The sequence below is a fragment of the Cyanistes caeruleus genome, chromosome 1 (genome assembly GCF_971803275.1).
Source record: "Cyanistes caeruleus chromosome 1, bCyaCae1.hap1.1, whole genome shotgun sequence".
Classification (NCBI taxonomy): Eukaryota; Metazoa; Chordata; class Aves; order Passeriformes; family Paridae; genus Cyanistes; species Cyanistes caeruleus.
Window position 1 is genome coordinate 74,961,654 of NC_141701.1, and position 21,758 is coordinate 74,983,411.

Here is a 21,758-nt window from a genome sequence, read left to right on the forward strand (position 1 = left end):
TGTAGTAATATAGCATTTGTGAAATTATACCATTACCAGACCATTGTAGCAACCTGGGCAAGATGCAAGTACCACTAGCCAAATGCATAAACACCTCCCAGTGCAAATTTGCCTTTCAAAGCAAATTGTGCAGCTAACATCATTCACTTATACCTATTTTAAAACATACATTTTTTTTCTATGCTCTCTCCACCAATACACACTTTTTTATTCAAATAATATATTTATTAAACCTAGTTCAAAATTCAGTTTTCCTTACCTTAATCACTCTGCCAATGCTCTGTTTCCAAAGTTGCTTTCTTCCAGCTCTAAACATTGTACTATTCAATATAAGGATCAAGCACTGTTTTTCAGGAACAAGCCCTAACCCATGAGGAAAGCTTCTACATTCATCATTTTGTACTCCCCACCAGCCTCTTGTTTGCACTTGTTTCTTTCCTTTTGGTAGGAATGCCAAAATAACTCTGGAAAATAGAGTAAGGACCTAAAAAAACCCAGCACCTATTAACCTTATCTCTGTATTTAAAATTCAGTGCTAGCGTGCATACAAATTGCTGGAAAATTAAATTGCACTATCACAGGAACAGGAGGTCTCTAGCCACCAGAATTTACTGCCTATAGATCAGGCCTTGAAAGCTACTGCTACCAACCACGGGTTGTTGCGGTGATACTGTTTACATACAAACACGGCTGGATACAATTCATCCTGCTCAAGGGCACCATAACTATTTGCAGAAGTCAATTTTCTAAGTGCTTCTCTGGTTTGTGTTTAGCCTTCTGAAGCAATCCTTGTGTCAACAGGTATCTTTGTTTCCTTGTCACAGGTGACTATTTAAATATACAGCAACAGTCAAGCAACTTTCAAATATCTTTTACCTACAGACTTGTAAATTACTGAGTTTTCTATTCATGTTTTTTATACAAGTATGTTCAGTCACACTTATTTTTCATTTGTACAATGGTTGTTTAATACAGAATTTTCTTTTCAGCAAGAAATGTTAGGTTTTTTTTCTTCCTAAAAGAGCCTTAATTTGTTTCCACTTCAGTGACTGCATATGTCCTCTGGAAAATACCAAGAAAAACAATCTAATTATCCAGTATTAGTAACAAGAAAACAGACATTTCACAGCTATTTCTGGCTTAAAATGTCCCTAAATATTTCTGCTTCCACTCATATCAATGTGAGTAATGTCTAAAAGCACTTGACAACCTTAGCATTGACAAAAATCATGAGTAAAAACCATTTCCCCTGCATTATCTTCATTTTCTACCACCTACTGTAGTCAAATCTAGTTGTGCATATATATTTGAAAGAGAAAGACTGAAAAATTGCACTTAGGGTAAAAGTAAACATCCATAGATTTCTCTGAACCCTTTACAGAGTTATCATTTAAAATTAAACATGCTATTAAATATTACATAAAAAGTTAATTCCTGTGGATATATTCAAACCACTGAGGAATTAATTATTTACATTCTGTTGGAAGGAGTTCAGAGGAGAGGCACTGAGCTGATCACAGGACTGGAGCAGCTCTCTTGTGAAGACAGGCTGGGAGGGTCAGAGCTGTTCTGCCTGGACAAGAGCAGGCACTGGGGAGACCATTTCCTAAAGGGGGCCTGAAAGAAGGCTGGAGGGAGTTTTCACAAGGGCATAGTAGCAATAGGACAAGGCCTCCAGCCTTAAGCTGGAGGACAGCTGGCTCTTCACTGTGAGGCTGGTGAGGCACTGGCACAGGTTAACCAGGGAAGTTGTGGATGCTCCAGTCCTGGATGTGTTCAAGGCTGGCTGGATAGGGCTCTGAACAATTTGGTCTAGTGGAAAATGTCCCTGCCCATGGCAGAGGGGTTGCAACCAGCTGATCTTTGAGGTTCCTGCCAACCAAAACCATTTTATGATTCTATAATTCTTTGCGTGGTGTATGATTCCTAAAGTAAAAGCTCAGCCCAAAAGGCTTAACTTTGCCATGCAACAATAAAATTTAAAAAAAAAAAAAAGAAAAAAACCCCTTTATTTAAATCTCCTGAAAAAACAGCTAGAAATCATGTATCTTTTTTTCCTAAAATGCTATAAAGTCATAGAAAATAACTTACAGAATCACAAAATTATGAAAATTTCTTAAAATCTCCAAAAGTCATCTAAACCAGTCTTTTGCTTAGAGCAGGTCCAATTAGAGCGGGCTGTTGAGAGATGTTTGCAGATTGAATATCTCTTGGAATGGAAATTCTGCAACCTCTGAGGCTATATAACTACGCCAAACATAACTTGACCATCCAGTATAAAGACTGCTCCCATCTAGTTGAAATCGGCCACGTTCCAGTTTGTGTATGTTGGCTCTTATTGCCACACATCTTAATGAAGCATTAATGAAGAGTTCAGCTCTGTTCTCTCATTAGACAATTATAGGCTGCAATAAGGTCTTCCCTTAGCCTTTTCCTCCTGTGGCTAAACGAGCAAAGTTCTCTCAGTATCCACCACCGCTGCTTCCCGTTTGTCTACAGAGCCATCCTTCTCACCACAGACAGGAATCAGGCTGATCATGAAGAATCTGACACTGGCAAATCTCTGATGGCCACTCAGTCAGCTTCTTGGTGCTCCACGTGGCATGAAATGGCTTCCAGAACAGTTTTCCTCACAACATTACCAGGTGCAGCTGATTGGTGTGTCATTCCCAGGATCCTCCCTTTTCTCGTCATTGAAGAGAACATAGTCTTAAGCTGCACCAGGGAGGTTTAAGTTGGTCATTAGGAAGAACTTCTTCACAGAAAGGGTGACTAGACATTGGAAGGGGCTGCCCATGGAGGTGATGGAGTCACTGTCCCTGGAGGGACAGACATAAGAAAGACTGGGCATGACACTTAGTGTCACGATCTAGTCAACACGGTGGTGTTCAGTCATAAGTTGGACTTGATGATCTCAAAGGTCTTTTCCATCACAATTGATTCTGTGACAGGTGTAATATTTGTCTTTTTCCAGTTATGAGGAACTTCCCCAGATCATCATGGCCTTTTGAAGAGAGATGGGCCTCAAAATTACGTTGGTTTCCATTCTCAGAACCCTCAGGCGTATCTTATCTGCTCCCATGGACTTCTGTACAACCAATTGGCTTAAGTGCTCCCTAACACTATCTTTGGATACCACGGATAATCCCACTATGCAAGGAGGATTGAAGATCTAAAAGGGCCTGAGGGCAAAGCCAGCTCATGAAAACTGATTTTAAAAGTCAGTGAAAACTTCAGCCTTCCCATGTTCTTTGGTCTTAGTCCCCCATTCCCTTGAGCAGTGGACCTACATTTTCTTGTGCTGTCAGTGTACTTAAAAACAATAGTGTCATTTCCCTTTTCCCTCCTCACAAGTTTGAACTCCAACTGAGCTTTTTAACTCTATCTCTGAATTCAGGCATTGTGTCCATATCCTTCCTGGGTGGCCCACCCCTGATCCTACCTCATCCCAAACTTCTACAAAGGCTTGCATGTTTGAATCAATACCCTCTGTGATCATCCATGCTGGCCTCCTACAAGGTCTCCTCTCCCTTCTGCATGTTGAATGGCCTGTCTGTGTGTGCCAATGATGTTATACTAGCAGGTCACAAAGTTTTCTTCAGCCCTGCTTCCCACTAGGGAAGTCCTTCATGGGTTCCTGACAAGAGGATTCCCTGAATAAGTAAAAAATCTGATGTTCTCAAGTCTAAGGTCCTTTCAGGGTTTTAAGTCCCACAAACTCATGATCTCTGCAGTTAAATCTTTTCTCAACTTCCCCATCTTCAACTAGTTTCATTATTTGCAAATGGCAAGCCTAACAGAGCATCTCCATCGTCTCATTTATCATTTACAAAAAGAAAAAGTCTTCAAACTCCAGAAATCTCAGTAACTCTCAGAAATTTAAGTAAATTGGAATGTGACATTTTTAGAATTAAAATGACTGACAATCATGACAAGGATTAAACTAACCCATGAAGGGAACCCATATATGCGTTGATATCAAAAAATCACAAATCATTACCTTACACAGGAACTCTCCTTGCAGCTGTAATATATCCTCAGAACTCTTGAGGCAGGCTGCATTTACAGTACTAGATTATACACTGATATTGGTTAGAGTCATTCAAAGATCATTGATGTTTATGGAATTCAGCTTCCTGTGATCTTCCATCTCATTAAGTTATTAAAAAATAATGAAGTGGCTGAGACAGTGCTTAACTGCCATCATCAGGTCACTGCTGTCCTCAGGTCAAAAGTCAGACTTCCAGCAGAGCCAGTTTAGCACAACATTAATGCAACCAACACAGAAGGCCAAGAAGCAATCTTTTGGTCAATAATTATGCATCAGACTCTTCCAACCTCTACCTTTTCTTTGGTTTATAAGCCACAAAAGCAAATAATGCTCAATAAACATTTATGGATGCTAAATGCAAAAAGTAAGCAGGGAACAGAGCCTGTGTGAAACTAAGTCACACAGGCTTCTCTGTCTGGCCTGAGAAAGCATAAGGAAGAATCCAAAAGAATCCAAAAAGTCCTTGATGAAGGACAACAGTCTTAGCAGGTGTTTAGGAAACAGTCCAGGGGTGGTGTTCCACTTAACCAATGATGGTGGATGTGTTGCTTTAATGACCAAGGAGAGTTTTACCTATCAGACCTTCTTGAACATGTGTATAAAAGAAGATTAAGAATAATAAACTTTGCTCTCTTGGACAATGCAGCCAAGGGAGTCAGGGTCGTGCTTATCGTCGTTCCTAATATAATGCGACAAACATTAATGAACAATAAAGCCTTATATATAGTTAAGCTGATTTTGGCTTAAACTGCTATTAAATACTGCTCTAGGAATTTATTTTACATCCACTAGAACATTAGATTAGATAGTGTATAATGGCTTGTGAACAGGTCAAATAATTCAGGATTTTTTTCAGATTTTTAGCCAGAACTATTCTTGCTGAGGCAGAGCTTAAAGGACTCCTTGTTCTACCCCAGTACCAGATTTGACTTATATAAACATTTTTATAATTTGGGGAAAAAAAGTTTTCTTTCAGATTTTAACCAACTTTTAAAAAGCCTCCTCTTTTATCTTTATTTTATTGGTGATCCATCATCAGATCTGTAATTTGAAGAATACATTTTCTCCCCAGATGCTTCAGGAGTGCAAGATCCATGGTGAAGTTGGATTATTTTTAATAACTTAATTTTTACATTAATGAGGAGATGTAATCTTGTATTATAATTGAAAATTCTAAGAATTCTTTTAGTCTGTCATATGTCTTTGGCTAGCCTTGGCTCTGCTCAGCACTCAGCATACCATTAATTTTGGTAATTAATTATGGTAAATTTACCTTGTAAATTACTGCTGTGCAGATGAGTAAAACCATGAAGCACACAATCAATTCTGTCAGAGAAACACTTTTCAAACTAAAATTTTGAGTTGTCATACTATCTTAGGAATTATGACAGTTTATTTCACAATGTCAAAAGACTTTGTAATTTTCCAGTATCAAAATTAGTAAATGGAGTAACGTCAGGCTGGAGAGCAGTCGCTAGTGGGGTTCTGCAGGGCTCCATCGCCATAATGTGATGGGAAGAGGAACAGCAGACCCTGCTCTCTTCTCTCTGGTGACAGTCGACAAGACCCAAGGGAATAGCCTGAGGCTGAGTAAGAGAAAGATTAGGCTGGATATCAGGAGAAGGTTTTTCACCCAGAGGGTGACTAAACACTGCAACAGGCTCCCCAGGGCAGTGGTCACAGCACCAGCCTGACAGAGCTCAATATTCTCAGGCACATGGTGTGACTCCTGAGGTGTTCTCAGTAGGGCCAGGAGCTGGATTTGATTATCCTGATGGGTCCCTTCCAACTCAGGATATTCTATGATTTTTTTTTTTGTTAGTGTTACATTGCACAGTTTTGGCAACAAGGGTTCTTTTACCGTGGGCAATTAGGAGTAGTAGATAGTAGTTAGCTACCATCTAGTGGTTAAAAGCTGGAAGTGTACATAACTTTCACATTTTTTCACAAAATAGTCTATATAAAATTTGGTAATTGAAATATTTTTTACAGAGATGATCACTTACAAATCACAGATGAAAATCTACACTGAATATAATTGGAGGAACTTAAAGAAAAGGATATTCTACTCTGCTGCATCCTCTTGATACAGCTACAATGCAAATAACCAGAGCTAAACGTAGACATTACCTCGAGCTGCTTTCAAAGCCAAATAACACTGAGGTTTTAGTCTCTTGAAGGCAAGGATTTTTAATTGATTTTCTGAGAAAAATTAAAACTTCAACATATTTAATGATTTCCTGCAGTAATAGGCACATGGATCACTTGTCATTCCAAAAAATGCTTTTTGTCTCAAAATATCTAAGCCTGCAATTTGTCAGCCACGTAATATCTTCAGCTCAAAGATATTAAAAAACAAAAAGAAAATAAAAAAAAGGAGAGAGGAAAAAAAATCTATCATAGCTAAAAATTACACTTCTTGCTTGATGAGAAAACAGATATGAATAAGACATTAACCTTTTATGTTGCTTTAACCTTTTATGTTGCTATTCAACAAGGATTTTATGTGAAAGACAGTACTGCTTAAAGAACTATCCTACCATGTAGGAAGTCCTAGTGTAATTCCCTGTTCTGCTTTAGGCAAAACATTTGTTCTCCAGGCTATGCTTACCTGTTTGACCCACTGCTAATAAAATAAAATTTAAAGATTAACAATTAATACAGTTGACAGAAAAATAATTAACCTTCTGTTTATCAGGACAAACAGGATGCCTGGGTCTTATCAAATGAAAAGACATTATTGTGAGGACAGAAAATTGCCATTCAGGTAACAATGAAAGTGATAGATTTTCCATTTCAAGGAACTACAAAACCTCACACCTTCTCTGCCCTTTCCTATTGTGAATTATGTGGACATTGTGCCCATCAACTCAGCCAGCACAAGGACCAAAGGCAAAAATACCCTACCTCAGGATCTTCAAGCATCCCTGTCACTGCTCCAATATTCTAATATCCCTAGCAATGCAGACTAAAGAGAATGATAAATTCTCAGTATGCAACTGAAGACTAGGAAAGAAACAAGGTCCAGATTCACTGGAAGACGAGAACACTCCTGAAATTAAAGGAATGGAAGAAGCAACTTAGATAAACTTTGGTAAGCTTGGTAAGTTAGGTAAGCTTTTGAATAAAAGCTACAAATTTACAAATACAATTTACAAAATAATTAAATACCGGGGGGGGGGGGGGGGGGGGGGGGAAGTGTTTTAAACCTATCCTGAGAACATGTAATCAGGCCCTAAAGATTCTTTGTTCTCAAAATGCATATTGACTTGCATGAAGCGCAGGGAGCTAATGACATGATAAAGCAGGGAGTTCCACCTGTAACACTGCAAGCCATAGCAAAAGTCTGGACAGTAAAAGGCTGTCCTTTAGAACTAGTTGGGAGAAAACAGAAAACTAAAACAAGTACATAACTGCTTTTACCTAAGCAGGAAAAGTCCAAGGAACAAAGTTGGGGATTCTGCGATACTATCTGCAAACTAAGAAATGTCTGTAACAACAGCACTAGAAACTAACAGAACAGCATAAGGAGGGTATCCATTGGTACCTTGTGCTAATTTACCACATAGGAAATGTGGAAAAGTGCACACTGGTTTAAAAGAGTTCAGACAAGTTAGTGAGTCAACCAGAGCCCAACAGCAAAAAGTTTCAGTCACAAAGAAGATAGACACAGCATATGATATTACTGTCTGCCTAATTAGCCTGGAAGTATTGACTGTGACATGCTGACAGTGGCAAGGGACGGCCCCATGACAGGGAACAGAATCAGCAAGTAACTTCAGCTGTATTCATATACACCTGGGAAATACCATTTCTGATTGCAATGCTGATACTAATTTTTTTAGACACTGGTAATAGAAAATTCATAATTCAAAAATATGGGAGGTCTCAGTACCTAAAAAGGTACAAAATCAGGTTCAAAATATAAATGTTCAAATAAAATAGAAAATTTAACAACCTCACAGCTGTAGAGGACCAGAGAAGCTGACTGGTGACAGGATGGGTTGTGGTGATGCATCCCCACACTGCACCCAGGCCACGCAGCAACCTGAGTGATGCTCATTGATGGTATTAACACATCATGAGAAAGAGAAAGAATAAGACTTTGCTGTAGAGGAAAAGCCAGTTCCTTCCCTAAGAAGGAACCACAACACAGTACAACATAAGTGCAGGAATGAGTGGCAAGATGTGGGCCTGAACTATAACATGGAATTAAGACACCAATGACCCCTGAAGCCTTCCAGTGTCTTTCCAGAAAGGCCTGCACATGATAAATAATTTACACAGAAACAGAGAAATCTGTCCATAAAAAGGTACTTTCCCAAGCCTGAACAGTGACCCCCCAGAACCCTGGATGTCTCAATGGCTGGACTGACGCATCTAGATCAATGCTTATCTGTTGGATCAATGCTGGAACCAGAAGTGATGCTCACTTTCTCTTTTTCACTGTTCCTGTATTTCTTTAATTCATCTCTTACTCTTTAATTTCTCCTGGTTTTCCTCTTTTTTTTTCTTTACTTCCTCTTCTTTTTTTAATTAATCTCTCCCTCTTTCACTTCTTCCCTCCCTTCCACTCCACTCTTTTATCCAAACCCCTTTTGGGTGTCTATATACTAAGTCAGAGACTTACACACCAATTTCCATGCCAAGTATGTAATTTACTAAAAAAACTTTCTAATTGTTTGCAGACATTTTTACTCTTTTTTTTGTCCCTGTTGACCAAAGAGCATTTACAAAATTTAGGTGCTTCCTTCCCCTTAAGGGGAGAATCATCCCAACAGCACTAACAGAAACTTTAGAAAAGCCAATGCATCTTCAAACTGGGGAAACATTAAAAGTAAGAAGATAGAAATAATCAGTCAAAAGAATTAAATCTTTGCAGAAAACATGTGAGCTATTTAAAAACACCATACTGAAAACAGAGTGCAATTGCACAGCTTCTACCATTGAAAAACTTGAGAAAAAGCACAAGCCAGTCAGCACAGCTAAAAAGTAGAGCAAAAGCCAGCAGGCATCCTCTGAAAAGCTGTAACAACAATGACATAGAAAAAAATCCAGATAAATTAAAACCTGGCAGCCTAGACAAAGATGCAGTAAGGCAAGGTGAAGCAGACAGAATAATAGCTAATAAGAAATACAAAGTGCTGATAATGAGGTCCCTTCTATGGTATACCACAGTAATAGGAAACTTCCCACAATATCTTCAAAAAAACATGGCATTGCAAGACTTGGGAGTGCTGGTGGATGAGAGGCTGGACATGACCCAGCAATGCGCACTTGCAGCCCAGAAAGCCAAACATGTCCTGGGCTGCATCCAAAGCAGTGTGGCCAGCAGTGGAAGGAGGGGATTCTGTCCCCCTACTCTGCTTTGTTGAGACCCCACCTGCAGTGCTGTAGGAAAGGAAAGATATGGACCTGTTGGAGTCTTTCCAGAGGAGGGCCAACAATATTAGAGGGATGAAGCACCTGTCCTAAAGTGAAAGGCTGAGAAAATTGTGTTTGGTCAGCCTGGAAAAGAAAATGCTTTGGGGTGACTTAATTGTGGCCTTCCAGTGTCTGAAGGGAGTTCACAAGAAAGACAAAGAGGGACTTTTTATAAGAGCATGTAGTGACAGGACAAGGGGAAAGAGAGTCAAACTGAAAGAAGGTAGGCTTATATTAGATATTAGGGAGAAAATCTGTACTGTGAAGAGGTGAGACAGCAGAACAGATTGCCCAGAAAGGCTATGCATGCCCCATCCCTGGTGTTCAAGGCCAGGCTGGATGGGGCTTTAAGCAACCTAGTCTACTGGATGATGTCCCTGCCCATGGCAGGGAGGTTGGAACTAGATGTTCTTTAAGATCCCTTCCAATCCAAAACATTCTATAATTCTATAAGAAATCAATAGAAGGGTACTAAATTTTTATATATTTTTGCTGCAGAATTAACTGTTTTCTTCACAGAAACCTTCCATTAAGAAGGCAATATATTAGGGCCAGATGATGACTTTATAAGCTTAAATTAAAAAAAAAAACAAAAAACCAACTATTTTGTTTTGAGGTTTTTTTAAATGAATAGAAAGTAATGCCTTAGATGGCTAGATGCCCAAAAATTGCAAAGGAACTCAAATACAAAAGAGTGAAACTTCTTAATGTGACATGCACTCTGCATCAGTATCAGAGGACTGGGCACTGGCTAATAAAATAAATGTGCACCTTCAGGGCCAGTTGAATGAGAAACACCTGATGAGGAAGTCTTGGTAGGTAAAGTGACAGGCATTATATTAAAGCATATAATTAAGAGGCTGCTCAAGTTATTTAATTTCCAAAGGAAAACTCAGAAAGATTTTTATGAAAGGGAGAAACACTCATCATGAACTGCTGAGGTTCACTAAAGAGGTTAATAAGCATCAGTGTAAAGAAGATTGAGCTACATTATATGGATTAGGAAATAAAGCTTTCAAAAAGATCAATTGTCAAGTGCTTTTAGGAAAAGCATAAAGGAAATGACCTTCAAAGATAGAGACTTGATTAAATGTTGGAATGGAGAGGATAGGAAAAAAAAATATTATAATAATTAGATCTTACAGCAACAGTTTTAAGGTATAAGTGGGGCGCTCCAGGGATCTGCACAGTCAAGTGAAAAAGGAAAAGCTACAAGAATGACATCTGCAGACAAAACTACGCTATTCAAGGAAATAAGGAGGAACAAAAAGAATTACAGAAACTTCCAAGACTGAGTAACTATGATGTGTTAAAATGGCAAATGAAAATTCAGTGTAAGTAAATGGGAAAATAACAAATTTAAATCTAAATTCACATCAAAATTATGGTCTCTGAATTACTTGATCATTACTTCCATGAAGCCTATTTCTACCTTTGTGAGCAAATGATTAACATACAGAAATTAGTAAAATCCTAATTTTAAGGGATCATGATCACTACTAGTTAAAATTTCCCCCATTCATTAAGTTTAAGAAAAATGCACAGTCTAAAAAATGTAAAAGATTACTGGAGACAAGTTTTTAACAACATTTCCATTTTAGGCATATTAGATAATGAAATAGAAATTTGTGAAAAATGCAAGTTCTTTGAAGTTATCACTATAAAAGTCAAAAAAACTATTTGTATTTATTCTAGATCAGCATGGGAAGCTGGGGAAACTGGTTATTTATGTTATTTATCACTTTTTAAGGTAGTAAATACCTTTACAGATATTAACTACTTTGTACAAGCTGTTTTCTTATCATTCTAAGTGAAGGCAGTGATGTTTGTAGTTGTTCATATTTTCTGTTCTACTGCCCTTTATTTACTTTATCTGGAAGGGGGTTCAGCAGCACAAGCCTTAAAGACACATGACTGATTTTTTCTGATATGCAAACTAAATAAGGTAAGTAAACCAATAACTAGAAGCTTGGTTGTACCTGGGATGTTTCTGGATAGCTTAGCACTAATAACAAAATGTCCATTTGGATAATTTGTTTTCCATGGAATACCAAAAAAAAATAAAAATTGTCCATTAAAAGCTCACATTTTTGTCTGGCTATCAACAGCTATCAGACAAGACCTTTGATTCAGGCCCTGCAAGTTGTTCCATGTCCCAAAACTAGCTTAGTTGCTGGCACCAAAAGAACACCTGGATCCACACAGAAACAACTAAACAGATATTGAATCTTTTTTTCCCCTTTAGTAATATTAACATTTGAGGGGATCGATTGCTGTGTGCTGAACTGAGGCTTTTTCACCACACTTGTTTACAGTTTTTTAGAATTGTTCAGACAAAGCTGAACTAAACTGCTCTACAGATTTTTTAAATCTCCATTCACAGGTGCACTGAGCACACAGGAGTAACTCCTCTGACCTACAGGTCACAAGAAAAGCACATCTTATGCTCCAGAGACAGAAGCCAGCTCTGCAGCTGAGACATGATGTACTCATACTAAGTAAGTTATAGAATCATTTTTGGTGGAAAAAACTTGAAGATACAGTCCAATCATAAAAGTTTGACCACATAGAAAACAGGATGTAAATAACTTGTGCACTACATATCTACGCGATTACAGATCTTAATAAAAAGGTATTTCCATTATACTGTATCACTCTGTTATGCACAACATATTCATTAAAACAGTTCAGTAGTTATGATGAGCTTGTTGGGTTTTTTTCATGTAACTTAGAAGATATTTAAACCTCCAGCTGGCCTTTAGATCATTCCTACCAATCTTAGTTTCAGCCTAACAGTCCATCTTTGAAAAGAGCTAGATGCTCTAGCTAAAAATAGGAGTTGCATGGCACTTCTTCCAGAGTAACTCAGGAAGAGATATTTGTTCAGCTGTGTTACTCGCTCATACAAGAAGTCTTCAGTTTGAAAACATTGAAACTAAAATGTCTTTCTTGTTTTCTTTCTCTCCTCTAATTTACTAATACATATACAACTAAAGGAAATTCAATCTTTCCACATACATATTTCAAAATGATGGGGGAAGTGTTTTTATTTTGAAAGGTTATGGCATTTTGCCTTAATATTACAAAATTTGCATTAATATTTACTTCCAAGTAGTCTTTAAGAATGCCTTACTCATTTTTCAATCTATTGGTCTTATTTACCACTCAACAAGGTTCCATTTAAATGCAACTTTTACCTATTCATTTCCTTAAAATTTAAGTTTGATAAAAATTTAATTAAACAGAGCTACAGCAACTAAATATATTTAATTTATGCTACCCAATTCTATGACTACTAATAAAAAAACACCCACTTGGCAATTTTTAATAGTAGCAGCTATGGCATGAAAAACATAGTGCTTGTCAACCAGCCAATGTAGTAGTGTTGGCTATCATACTGGTTCTTTTTTTCTGGAGAAATAAAAAGGTAATAAGCACAGGCCATAGGTTTCTATTTCTTTTCTGCACTGTAATTCTTTTTTCTCCTCTCCTCTTTGTAAAATTTCAGTCTTTCATTCTTTCTGAAACCAATCATCCTCTAACAAGGCACTTCTCTATATTCTAAGCATTTAGAGACTTATTATTCATTGATTAACCTAAGATTTAGATTACTACCTTTACTGAACCTCTGGAGGCTCTCCCCTACTCTCCCCAACAAACCATTGTATCAAGACTTCTCTTTTACATAGTACTTCCAGTGCCTTTTTCCCCAACCATGATCCCATGACTGCAATATAGCAAGCTGGGGCAGGGGGAAGTTAATATCCAAACGTATTTATTGAAATTTTTCTTAATATTTAAAATTACCTATAATTGAATACTGTTGTAACAGTGCTCTTGAGAAAACAAAGTAAGATTCTGAAAGCTTTTCCCCAAAGTTACTGCATTGGGGCTAAACCAACACTCTTGAAAATTCTGCTTCTCAGCTTTTAGCAGGAATTCCCTCTTCACTACAGTTAAATAATTGTCCAGAGGCCAGCTCATATCACCTAGGAGGGACATAAAATAACCCCACCATAGAATAAGGTTAAACTCATCATTTTGTTGAGATTGTTACAGTCACCTGATGTATTTCAGTACATTTGAACTTCAGCTTTTAAATTCCAACAAATCTGAAAACATCTTAAGGCATGGTACTTTCAGGTGTTTTCATCTCAGTAACAACAGACTCTTATAGTTCTGTAGTCTTGCACCCAAGCTGTTATCCAGAGCCTCTGTGGGCAGGTGGTTTTTTTCCCTTTATTGTTCTGGTGCTAATACTCTTGTGCTGTTATTACCTATGGCCTGCACCTGCAAACCCCTAAAGTGCTGCTGTCATGCTTATAGCAATTCCCTCTGGCAAAAGGATCACCCTTCCTCCTTTCTCCTTTGCTGTTTGTCCTTGAAGATTTTAGTTTACATTAAAAAAAAACAAACATAATGCATAAGAAAGTAGAAAATAGTCGTAGAGATGTTTGATAACTATTACTGGGTAACGCAAAGAGATTTAAAAAACAGTAAGCAGCATTTACATTTGACTGGCATACTCCAATAAGAAGTAATAATAGGGAGTTTGGACAAGTCCCAAGGAAAAGACAGGGCCTAGTATCATTCCTGATGCTTACCACTGCCACATGCTACACTGGAGGCAGACCAGTCTAAGGGGGTGCTCAGCAGGCACCCATCACTTGGCCACACTAGCGGAGAGCACCCTCACTCTATTGCCCACTATTCTGCTGCTTTTTACTTTTCCCTCAAAAAATAAATCTTCCATCTTTTCAGACAATGAATGCCATCAGTTAAAGATCCTGCTAATAAATCCTAGTAGAAAGGCCTTCTTACTTATACATCCTTTGTATACACACAAAATTTCATATAAAATTTCATATAAAATCAAGAGTAAAATTATTTCATTATTATTCATTGAACTATTTCATACAAAGAGTTCTCTGCTTCTTGACCTAATTTATATTAATATAGTTCACCACATATAATTAGCATTCTTCTTGAAAAGGTCAAAAATTTTGAAAAGAGAAAATAATTCAGAGCAGGAAGTTTTATTTCTTTATTAAACCAAAGATCATTAGAAATAGATTTGAAAAATCCCAGTTTCCACATTTTACATTTTAACATCTTAAAACATGCCAAATGAAGCCCATGAGAGGCAGAAGGAATGTTATTTTCTCCATGCTAGACATTTAAAATGTTTTTGGTATATAGATTTTTAGAAATAAAATGGCAAAGAAAGAAGAGCTACTGACTCAAACTTTTGGCACACATACTGATTGCACATCCAAGTTATGATGTCATAATCCCTTAGCAGTTGGAGCTTGAATACTCCACCCTCTATTATCTGTTAAATAAAATACTTCCATAGTCAAAATCTGATTGTTCTTTAAATTTTTAGTGTTTGTGGAACACTATGTGTTCCGTGCTGTGGAAAAACCTGGTATATTTTCTTTTGTAAACTATTACCTAAAATACAAAGGCTTGAGCCACATATTTCAGTCAAAAAATACCAGCTTCTTCTGCATTCTGATAAAAGATGCAAAATCATTTAAATTAGTCTAAAATTTACAATTTAGACCATTCTTTAACCCACTGTAACAACAATTACATTCACAGGTGCTAGTCACAACAACAATATGGGCATCACAAATGGAATAGGAAAACATGATTTGGTACACAGATTAGAAGACACAACTCTAAAGTCAGCAACATGAAGGATTTATCACTCCAAGAATCTGAAGTTTCTAATACTTTTCATACAACATACTAATATTTGGGATTTTTGTCATGATACTGTAGCGATGTCCCTAGCTTTTCTAGGAGTACTGAATGTTTACAACATCCTCACAGAAGGCACCTCCTTTCTGTTTCCTCAGCCAAGCAGGAAAGATATCTGAGTTGAGTGCACACAGAATAGATACTTGAGGGCAAGCTATATCCAAAATAGTAAGTGTAGAAGGCTGAGGTTTTTTGTCCTGCAGTAGCCTTAATGAAGTCAGCCTGCCCTTCCTTAATCTTAGAAAATATAGGGAATGTCAAGTGCCGCTCTGCACTTAGCCTTTTTGTTCACTTTCAATCCAGTTCCCCTAATACCATATGTGCTGGGTTTGGATGAGGTAAATTTCTCCCTACTAAGTGATTTGGGGCCATGTTTTGGATTTGTGCAGGAAACAGCATTGATAATTCAGGGATACTTCAGTCACTGCTGAGCAGTGCTTACCCAGCACCAAGGCTTTCTTACTCCACCAACAAAAGGCTGGGGGAGCACAGCCACAACAGCTGACATAAGGGGTACTCCACACGACAGGACATCATCCTCAGTATACAAAGCAGGGAGAGAAGGAGAACGGGGGAACATTCAGAAAAATGGTATTTGCCTTCCCAAGTCACATTACATGTGATGGAGCCTGTAGGAAGTGGTAAATGCATTCCTTAACCTGAGTTGCTTGTAAGCAGGACTTTATTTTCCTCATTAGACTGTTTTGATCTCAACCAACGAGTTTCTCCACTTTTAGTCTAATTCTCTCCCTCATCCCAATGCAAGGAGAGAAGTAGGTGAACAGTTGCACGGGCCTTACTTGCCAGCTGGGTTAAACCACAGCACCTTGCAATTTACTGGGTATCACAGGAACATGACAACACATGAGGCACACTGTTATTTCCCAGAACTACTGGTGTTATGTCCCTTTCTGTTGTGCAGTTAAACTGGGCCAGCTGCAGCCTTTCACCAGTAGCAGTTCCACTGCACAGAGGCAGAAGGTGTTCAAACCACACACCCCCTTAATGTAATTTAAATATCTACTCAGAAACCTACAAGCAAAACCAGTTATTTGCCAATAACCAAACATTTCCCTTTGCAGAAGTATAGAGGAAGTATGGATTACAAATTTCAACATTACATAAACAAATGCCAAAAGCTATTAAATTCCACAAAAGTGGCAATAATGCAAAGTTATACTATTATCCTGGGCTTTCTGGACTATACAAGAGCAGCCTATGTCAGAGAGGCATTTGCTCCTTGGTGCTAAATCAAACCCTTCTGGAAAAAACACGACTGCTACTGCCTGCTTAACACACACAGTAAAAAGCTGCAATTGTTGCTGAGCAACCAGAGCTGTGCTATTGCTGTGTCACCAGCTTACCATCTTTCTCTGTACATTCACAGTGGAGGGGGTTGGACACAACACCCTGTAGCTGCTGGCTATTAAACCCTTCTGCTTCTGTGGCACATGACTGTTATTTGTCATGAAGCGTTATCAGTCTTGATGTGTTTGGAGCACAACATATTGTCTGATCTAGGTTAAGTGACAGAGGTCTTCCTTATTTGTAAATCTTCTGAAGAGTAATTGTAATGATGAAATACTCCTTCATTACCAGTCACAGTTCCTTTGAAATGTTCCTTGTGTCCATCAAGCAGTTTCAAATATTACTTGGCTACTGAAAACTGAAACAAGTAAGGACCCATGACATTATTTTAACCAGTCACAGCCTGATTGTGCCTAAGAAAAATCCTTCTCATTTAAATGTATGATGTCATATTTTATCCAAATATATTTGGCAAATGGAATCCATATTGATTCATTGCTCATTTGTCCCTGTATTCCAAACAAAACAGCATCATTTGGTTTCTGTTTTCTTTTGATTAGAAAGGCCTGCTAGAAAATTCATTAACTCTACACATAGTTCTCATACTACTGCATCAATTCCTTTCTCCATTGCTGCATATTCTTTAATTTCTGGTAGTACCTTACTGGCGATGAAAACAAAAGACAGTTTTTTCCATCTTCCATCAGCCTTTGCTAAGCTTACTTTAGCCATCTTACACTACAGTAACAGCCTGTTTCATGCAATTTGCTGCACACTGTGACATTCAGAATCAGTATTCCGTGGTTTCTGCCACCAGCAAGCAAGTGGATCCTTTTAAATCTGATTAAATATGGCAAATTGCTTAAAAAATTGCAGGCCCAAAAGCCAGAAAATTTATCTCTTCACTGGATATTGAAGCAGCCCCATCTTTTCATCCACTTTTTCTTCCCAGTTCCCACACCTTAACCACCTCTCCTTGCAACTTTTCATGCATCCTCAGAAAAACACACATCATGTGGTTTCCTGCCCCTGTTCATTTTGACGTATGTTGTTGAGAGCAGGATTTTTTTTTGGCAAAGACTTGCTGGGTTATAACTGCTGCAGTACGTGTACATGAATTCAGCAACTTATAACAGCCTGCCTTGGGCAGAAGCTGAATGCATGACCTCTTCTGTATATTGTTTCAGAACAGAAACACTTATAAAATTGAAGAATTGTTTTCCATCAGGACAATACCAGAATCATGGCATATAGAATTAGGCTGAAGTTTTATTTTTTATTGGCAAGGAAAGTGTTTTGTTTCTTTCAATAAAGTTATTGCTAAACAGCTGTCACCATCTTAAACCTTTTCACATATTTTCACTGACAAATCAAATGTTTTTCCTTGTTTACACTTCTGGTGTTGAGCAATCATTAGTGTCCTAATTTTGTTTCCCTGGGAAACTGCCAATACCTCAGAGCAGTTTACATGTCCCATTATTATTATAAAAATTCACTATATATCCACTGGGGAGGCAGTGGAAAGGAAATCCTTCATTTCCACATGGACCACTGCACCTGAACATCCCAATGTTTAAGGTAAAATTTAAAAGGTTAACACTTATATTGGTCTGTTGATTAAAAATGCCTACTAGGGCAAGTCACACTACACAAGAGTATCACAGCTACTTTTTTGTCCTTAGTGGTTGAACTGTGAATTGCTCAAGTGTGGAACAAATTCTCTTCCACCTCCATCATCCTCCATTCCCTGCAAAACATAGGCTGCTAAAATGTAGAACACTTGGATGTTTATGGTTATTGAAAAGGTACATCGTCAAGCCCCATTATAGAACAGAGAAAAAACAAGACACACAGTGCTTACTAATATAGATTTCATTCCCAAGTTGCACAAAAGAAAAAGTTTCTAGTACATGAAGGTCTAAAATGATAAATATAATCAAACTATACATTTTTTAAAAAAGTTCTATATACATTATCCCACATCCACGAAAGCTAAAGGAAAAAGTAGGAGTAAATTCTCACCTGAATAATGCTATGATTAAAATTCAAATGAATTTTAACAAGAAAGAGTGGCTTCATTTTTACCCCTAGCTTCACATATCAAATACCTAATTACTTACATTTTAAATTAACCTCCTGTAAACCAAATAATATCTTCTACTGAACATTTAATGTATTCTAGATTATATTACCACAGCACTGAACTGACTCTCTTTTTTGAAAATTTTAAGTTTTGGTAGGACAGCCCTCCTGGTAAACAAGTTGCTCTTGTAAGAGATGAGCACAACTACTTTTTAAGTATTAATTATACAGAAATAGCAGCTCAAATCCATCTGTAACATGTCTTGGTAACTACGGCAAAATTTAAGAATGAGGGGCATTTGTATTGCTTTAACATTAAGAGAATCTATATGGAATCCAACCATCCCTAGCATCTATGAACTGCACACCCCCTCCAGAAAAAGGGACTCAAGTTAGCTCTTGTCCATAGTGAAAGACCATACTGGAAACTTCTTTGCTTGCAGATACATCAAGGATTCAGCCAAGACAATAGGAAAACAAACAGTTTACAAGAAACAGATTTAATAACTGTGTTAATCCTTAAAATAATGTCGATTTGTGTTTCAACTCAACAAAGCTAGTAATAAAGTAACTATCAGAGTGGAGCTGAAAGCAACAGATTTCCAGTATGATGCAGGAAACAGGAATTTGCAAGATTCCTCTTCTTTACTCGAGGGCTCAAAAGCACCCTATGGCTCTGGCACTCGTGAAAACACACTCCTTTAGTGTTTTCATACGTGAAGTCTCGTCAAAGGACTCGTAATTGCCATTAGAAACAGCTGCCCGCTTCAAGATACAGCAACGTGTAGTTTGTCTAGAAGCAGTGAAAGTTTGAATTTCATCACAGATAAGAATGCCGTCTCCGAGGAGGCAAACTACGCCTGGCTATCTCCAGTTCTGCCCGCACCCCTCGCCAGAGCAGAGGGAGAAGCGTGACCGCCGCCCCGCACCCTCACGGGTGCCCCCTCTCACCTTCGCGACCAAAGTTACCTCAGAGCCGCCGCTCCACGGCTCCCTTTCCCTCGCAGGCTGCCAACGCGGGACTCCCCGCAGCCCCGCGGGTTCCCTGCCCCGCGCTCCCTCCCCTCAGCCCCGCACCTGCAGCGTGTCCGGAGGATCGGGGGCCTGTGCCCGGGCCCCCGGGCCGGCGGCAGCGGCCTCCACCGGGCCCTGAGGCTGCCCCGCCAGCGCCTCCATCGCCCGGCGCGGTTGTCACGGTGAGGGGCTCCCGCCCCCGCCCCCGCCGTCCGGCGGGCGCTTTTTGAACTTCCCCTTGCAGCCAGAGGTCAGTCCCGCCTTCCCATGGAAACGGGCTGCCGCTGGTTAGGAGATCCCGGGCACAACGGGACCGACGCCAAAGCCTGCGGCGACGCAGAATTCCCCGTCCCCAGCGACCGCTCTCCAGCCGGCGACAGCACCCTCCGACTGCCCTGGGTCTCACACCCTAAAAGCTGAAAACTTGTATCAGGTGCAGCATTAATACTCCAGACACAGTGTCACGGGTCTCACCTTCAACATCTCGTTCTCAGGAACTCCCAAACGTTTGCGTTGGTGCAGCCCTCACACCTGGCATGTCTGGGGGAGGCCGGAGAGTTAAAAGCTTCAAACGCCGCTTGACAAAAGAACAATGACATTTAATACAGCCGGATGCTACAGGTGCACGTCTCTTTCTACTAATTGTATAACGCAGTAAGGGTTGCCCTCTTAAATGACCAGAGAAACTCCTCGTTATCAGGTTTCCTGCACTCCTCGCTCCCAGAAGGCAGCAGTGAAAATAAAGAGCTTAGTGACGCTCCCTTAGACATACTGATCATTCATGCATAAATCAAATTCCAAAGGTAAATAAACGTTCATAAACGAATCTGTTCCCAAGGAAATCTCTTCCTCCTTAACTTCTGACAGAAGATAGATACAAATCAGGGTGTTAATTGCACCATAGGCGATTGTTACAATGCATCAAGAAAGTAATGAAAGCTAAGATTAAATATACATGAAGGACAAACTATGTACAACCTGACACTGAGGCATCAGCAGCTTCTGTTCACCTACAATCTATGGCAATACATCCTCGGGGATGTGAAAGCTAAATACTAGGAGTAAAACACACATAATTCAAGAGCAGAAAACCTGAAATTCTTTACAGAATAGTGTAAGAAACCAAATGCCCAGACTTGAGATAGGTATTTCACCTTGGAATGTGTTTCTCTTTTGGTGTAATTTGAACTCTGGATGAGGGAGTCTCACGCTCATCTTTTATGGAAACATACAAACACAGGGCTGCAAAAAACCTGCAGAAACACCGTCTCAGCCCAAGAATTCCTCATCATCCCTAAACATGATTTTCCACTTATTCTTTAAAGTCTTTGGAAGGCAAAGCATACACAAACCTCCCAAGGGGCATGGTCCAGTTCTCACTTGCCCATTTCATTATTTTTTTACTATTATCAATTATTACTTCAAAGTACATTTTTTTCTCATCTATCCTTCGGAGACTAGGCAGAAAAAGTGACCTTTATAATAATAGTTTTTAATATGTTTTTGTGAATTGACTATGGTAGACAGCTAAAATCCACACCGCACCTTGTTCATTGCCCTCCCAGTGGGAAATGTTTTCTTGGTCATTTTTTTCTCTCCCAGAAATAAGCTAATTGTTTCAGATAAAACCTATTTATTTCATCATTCCCTTGGAATTCATAGGTTCTGTTCTTGTTTGTTGGTATTGTTGCCAAATTTTGACATGCAAAACTGGACATAAAACACTTCCAATGGTCTTAGAAGCCACAGAGCAGAAAAGGAAGTTTTCTACTCATGGTTTCAACAGAATTTTTTTAAATTTTCCACTGCTTAAACACTCCCAAGATAATTAATTTTTTCCATATGCTTTAGTGGAATTTCCTGTGTTTCAGTTTATGTCCAACCTGTCAAGCTGGTTAAGCACAACTTCCCCTTCTTAAATCCATTCTGAAACATGACAAAGAAACAAATTTTTCAGGTTTTCAGAACTGATAGTCATGCCATTAGATAACCCTTTCTCAGCAACGAAATCAGTGCTTACATTTGGTGTATAGAGGGTTATTTAGGTATGTCCAAACATACCTCAGAAAGCCTCAGTCTGCATCACACCTGAGTCACTACAGTCACCTTGGCC

The 21,758-nt window shown here is 38.8% G+C and overlaps 1 protein-coding gene and 1 long non-coding RNA gene across 2 annotated transcripts in view; one reads left to right on the forward strand and one right to left on the reverse strand.

Moving 5' to 3' along the window:
• Nucleotides 1-374, reverse strand: part of DNAH5 (dynein axonemal heavy chain 5) — a 120,115-nt gene extending 119,741 nt beyond the window's left edge. The window contains exon 1 of the mRNA XM_086897974.1: nucleotides 260-374. Coding sequence (XP_086754100.1) covers nucleotides 260-316 — 57 coding nt within the window. The 5' untranslated portion in view covers nucleotides 317-374. The remainder of the gene's footprint in view (nucleotides 1-259) is intronic.
• A 19,804-nt stretch (nucleotides 375-20,178) lies between these two features.
• LOC111925611 (uncharacterized) lies at nucleotides 20,179-20,471 on the forward strand. Its single transcript, XR_002862328.2, has 2 exons — nucleotides 20,179-20,266; nucleotides 20,346-20,471. It is a non-coding gene; the product is annotated as an uncharacterized LOC111925611 (long non-coding RNA).
• Nucleotides 20,472-21,758: the final 1,287 nt, after the last annotated feature.